At 39.8% G+C, this 5334-nt stretch overlaps 1 protein-coding gene across 1 annotated transcript in view; it reads left to right on the top strand.

Moving 5' to 3' along the window:
* LOC111873236 overlaps positions 1-4436 on the top strand; it is a 7524-nt gene extending 3088 nt beyond the window's left edge. Inside the window, exons 3-4 of the mRNA XM_033755015.1 lie at positions 1313-1437; positions 4247-4436. Of these exons, the coding sequence (XP_033610906.1) occupies positions 1313-1437; positions 4247-4436 (315 nt within the window). The remainder of the gene's footprint in view (positions 1-1312; positions 1438-4246) is intronic.
* Positions 4437-5334: the final 898 nt, after the last annotated feature.

The raw sequence follows: 5334 nt of genomic DNA, 5'->3' as shown, positions 1-5334 counted from the left end.
AATATGCTCTTTTCTGAAAGCATGAGAGGTTAGCAGTTGGTTTATTAAGACAGTGTTTGTGTTTTGTGTTAACACTATATACATCTGCATTTGTCCGAAAATGTTCATCATTATTTGTATTGAAGTTTATTAATGAATATATATATTCACAAGTTAAAGTTAAAATATGTAGTCTGTTAAATAGATCTCTACAGGAATTACGGGATTTGACACCCATCATGATTCTGACAATTTTCTTTTGCGATGTAAATACCTTTTCACTGTCAGATGTTTTAGAAACATGTTCACATAGTGTGAGGTATGCTTAGAAGCAGAGGATATCACTTCAAGACTCTTCTGTAAAATAAGGTAAGTTAAACTACTGTGGAAAAGTGGGTTGTGAACTATTAGTTATTATGACAGGTCTGTGTGAGAGAGTTCCCTGTCAGCTGCTGTGGCCTGTCTAAAAATAATCTACCCTTCCTGTATGTTGTTATGTGTCTTTCCTTTCAATATGCAATACACATCTTATAACTGAGAATCTGGCCCCTACAAAGATTTTGGCGTCCTTGGATATGATGTCTGTAGTTCTGACGACAGACAGCCCAAAGTGTTCTTCACAGTTTTGCATGAAGAGACGCAAAAAGGCTTTTGCAGCAGTGTCCTTTGTTGAGTCGAAGAAATGGCTTTGACTGCACCTGTATCCTGTTGCTTGCACATTACATGTGATCATTATTGTAGGTTAGGTTTGGTTATATTATAGTTCATATGAGTAAAAATTGTAACATATTTGCCCTTCTACCTCACCTCTTCTTTTTTGTCCCTTCTAGTATCAAGCTTCTTGACATACTTCATATACAGATGTACCTCAACTTCATTCTTAAATTTCCTGTAGAGTAATTAACTGCACAGAGTCCTTTAGACTGTGATGTTTGGTTGAATAATCAAGAAATTTCCCAACTTTTATGGGATGTGAAGATTTATGTCACTTTGAGGCTGTGTGTATCATTTTGTTCAGCTCCCAAGCTGGATGGCCACACGTTGTCGACTGTCTGAAACTGCTTATTACTAGTCTACTAGTTGTTGCATAAGGCATTTTGAGGATGAAAGATTGCTGCATAATTCTTTGCTGAAGAATCCCAATTCACATAAAATTCAAAATTCTCTATGCAACTTCATATATTGACTTGTGATCATAAAATAAGGGTAGCCTTCCCAGTTTCACATGTGAACTCCAGAAATAGGGAGACATTTGTTTGAGGGCATCCATCTGTGCCTAGAATTGAAATCATTTTCACTGTGCAACCATTGACTGACCAAATATTGTTTTCAGGTAGCGTCACATCCTCATATTACAATTACTGGAGACCTGCTGCATTCAAGCATTTGTCGGGAGGACACACGGAGAGTTTTCCTTCCTGTGTCAGAAACACTGTTCAAGAAACTGATAAATGTGTGGTGAGTAGCTGACTTATGTTTGTAACAGCTGGGTCTTGTCCTGAACCAGTTAAGTATGTTTCACATCACTGAAATCAATTTAATTAAGATCATTTTTAAGGTACTTATGTAGTAATGGGTAAACCATGTAAGTTAAATTTATTGCTGTGTTGTATGACAAGTTAATCTGCATCATGACTGCACAGTTTGATGGAAGTTCACTCATGATCCCACCCATATATAGAATGAATGGGTGCAGTTAAGGATTGATGACAAAGAAATTGCTGAAACATTTATTCACCTTCTCCCTGGAAGTTTTTATGTTTCACTGGCAGACACACACTAATGTATAGCTTCATATCAACTGATTATTCTTGCCCTTTGCACTCAGTTGACAGAATTCTGCTCCTTTGAAGAAAACTCACTTCCTTCTCTTCAGTCTTAGCAAATCCCACAACTTCCTTATTTCTGAGGGAATTCACAGCACAAGGTGTGCTGAGAGACGTGAGACTGACAACTCTGTAGTTGATGTAGTTTTGAAGTTACTTATGTCACTTAAATAGTAAGTAGCCTTCCTGCAATATTATCCTCTCATCCTCACCTTCAAACTTACTTTTTCCATGTTTTTTCTTTTGTTATGTGCAGTGTTTGAGTGGCTCTTAACCTAGTATAATTTATCAGGTTTTCACTGCGGAGATTGTGCAGATTGTGATGTACAGGGTTGTGTCAGCATGTAGCCTTATATGTGGTTAGCAGGGTTTCAGAGCAGCAGGCTGTGTCCACCTTCGTGGCCATAGTGACTCTAGATGTTACCTTCAGTTTCTACATTTTTACAAACTGTACAGTGTCACAGTATCACTCAGCAGATGCAGTGCAGCCACTTGTAGTAACATCTGCTATTTGTCTGCATTCCATATACATTGCATGAAGTACTATATAATGTAGCATGTAGAATGGTTGGTAAGTAATGACTCTGTAAACAGTGCCTGTTACTAGGCAACAGATTCATATCACACACCAGTGGAGTAACTTGGAAGCAGCGTTTTCTATGCAGCCCACATGACAGGTAAGTGACAGAACACCCACCGTGGCGGCCCGGGTTCGATTCCGGGTCTGGTCAAGTGGGATTTGTGGTGGACAAAGTGGCGCTGGGGCAGGTTTTCTCCGAGTACTTCGGTTTCCCCTGCCAATCTTCATTCCACCAATTGCTCCACAATCACCCTCACCTATCATCTGGGGCTGTTACAATAGGCCAGAAGTGGCCGCAGTACAAGGGACTTAGTCTCACCCCACTAGCAATAAAAAAAAGTGACACAACAACAGAAGAGAGGGAGAGGTGTTTTCTACATAGTCCGTTTTGAGGCTATATAATGAGGAGCAGATGCGATTATGAGAATCTACAGTCTTGCGACAGCAGTTAGAAGTGTAGGAGTTATTTGTGAGACAGCCACCAGTCAGTAAGGATGTGAACATGGAAGCTAAGGAAGCTACAGCATTGGAAGCCATTACCAGGTGACAACTAGTGAAGATGCAGCAGACTGAGAAAATATAGTGCATGCTGTAGCGATCTGTAGAGTGTGTGAATTAGCAATAGCACTATGGTTACTTATAGTTACGTTCTGTAAGAGTTCAGTACGTCCAATTACCGATCCATATTCCGTCTATAATCACTCTAAAATCGTGACAATATAAATAATGTGATAAAACTATATAACATTTTGGATGTAAAGTAAAAAAGTAAAGCTATCCCTATAACGGGCCGTGGAGGGCCATAGGGTGGTGAGACATTGAGGGTCCCACATTATCTAGACAATTGGCTCACAGATGGCGGTGAGGCTGTCAGCCTTATGCGCCGGCCACGCTTTTCTCCTCAGGAAAATTATTTAATTAATTCCTGATACTCATTTCTGTTAGAGTCAGAGTCGACCCCAGGGCCATTGTGTGGTTGGAAGGATTAGGTCAATTGAAAAAATTCAGTGACCTCATCGGGACTTATCTAAAATTAATTTATTTTAACAGGATGGGGCAGAATGCAATGAAAATTAACTCAGACATTACAATTTATGTATTTCATCAAGTGCAAACATTTGTGAACACTGGCCAACATAGAGCTAATAACAGTTAAGCTGACAATAAATGTAAAATAGCCCGATGATAGCCCACAGGCCAAAACATGTTGAAATGATGAAGAATGATATATAATTAATTCATTTGTATGCAGTAGTTCTGTTGATGAGACTTCTCGTATGCATTTAATTCCGCTGTTATTGCTGTCAGATTCTGGTCTTGTGGGTTTTGAGACCATGGCAACCAACATTTTGGAGGACCATCTTCAGGGTCAAGGTGTGCACAGTATGATGGACCTTAACGCCATAATCTGAACATTCAATCACTGTCAAAACCTGAAAACTTTACATTGTTTATCTTTTTTTTTGTCCTAATTTAAAATTTACTCAAACTTGCATCATTTATTTATTTATTTGTGGTTTATTTATCAAAACTCTCAGTAGCCCGGCTACTGAGTGGTACTACTAGCTCAGTGGTACGCAGATTAATGAGTAATGAATTGGATAAAATGTGGACCAAAGTGGCTTATCAGAACTGACCCAGCATTCACCTGATGGAACTGAAGAAACTCATGAAGAACCTGAGTCTGGATAGTCATTGTGCTAGCAGAGATTCAAACTAGGCACCTCCTGAATATAAGTCAGAAGCATGTCCACGTTGAGCCATCTTTCTTGATATCTTGTGTTATGTACAGGCATTGTAGAGGTGTACATATGCATGCAGTTCATGACCATGATAATGCTCTTGATGCCTCTGTTCACAGGTATGAGCAAGGCTTGGTGGAGGCACTGCGTCTTGCAGCAGAACCACAAGATGGCAGGGAAGTGCCTGTAGCTCTCAAGTTCATTGCTTCATACATGCTGAGGGTGATTTCTATGATAAATCATGTCCGCAACTCATTCCACCCTCATCTCTGGGTAAGATGTCCCAATTATTTTACAAAAGCAGCATGATAAACTAACAAAGAGTTCTTCAGAAGTGACAATTTACTATTTAGCACATCACTCATATAGAGGTTAGCCATCTGGCTTTGGTTTCCATAGATAACCATTCATCGATCTACTCTTACATGTTATATACTTTGAGGGACATGTTTAAACCACAGTTTCACTGCATATGCGTGATGCGATCTTGAAAAGTTCTGGAAAGATAGCTTGATAGAATAAGCATGGTGGTCTTGGTGGTATTGGTGGTGGTGGTGGTGGCGGCGGTGGTGGTGGCGGCAGTAGTAATAACCTAGAGGCAGGGCCTGAGAGGTCAGATACAGCCAAGGTCAGTCTCAAATGTGGGGCTTCCCACTCCTCTGCAAAGCCATATAAATATATCAGTATATTTAATAAGTACTTCAAAAATCATATTTTCTATTATTTGGTAAAATAAATGTTAATTTATGTAATAGAAACAATTTGTGGAGTTCCTACATTCTTGCTTACTAAGTGTAATTGTTCTTTAATTAAATGTTGAGCTGCGTTTCCTCTGCTACCATTTGTGCCGTCTGTCCGGTCTGCTACCACAGCACCGTCACTCTCTGGCACCTTACGGCTCCGTCTACCCTTCCTCAATCAGAGGGGGAAACGTTGCTCCGTCATATGGCTCTCGTGCTGTGCTCGCACGCTCCCTAAGTTAGTGTAAGGGATCCAAGCTAGCAGCGAAGTAAATGTAGTTACAAATGATGGCAATCAATATAATAACAAATAACAGAATTTAATATACACAACAGAAATTAAACAGAACAACTGAACTAACTGCACATTTACATGCTCGCACACAGCGGCATCTAACTCGGGCAGAATGGCCCATATTACTGGCACAACAATTTGCCTTGGTTGCTTGAAAACATAACTACTACAT

This window comes from Cryptotermes secundus, unplaced genomic scaffold (genome assembly GCF_002891405.2).
Source record: "Cryptotermes secundus unplaced genomic scaffold, Csec_1.0 scaffold7349, whole genome shotgun sequence".
Taxonomy (NCBI): Eukaryota; Metazoa; Arthropoda; class Insecta; order Blattodea; family Kalotermitidae; genus Cryptotermes; species Cryptotermes secundus.
The sequence above is the reverse complement of the archived record's forward strand: the minus strand, read 5'-3'. Positions and strand labels throughout refer to the sequence as shown.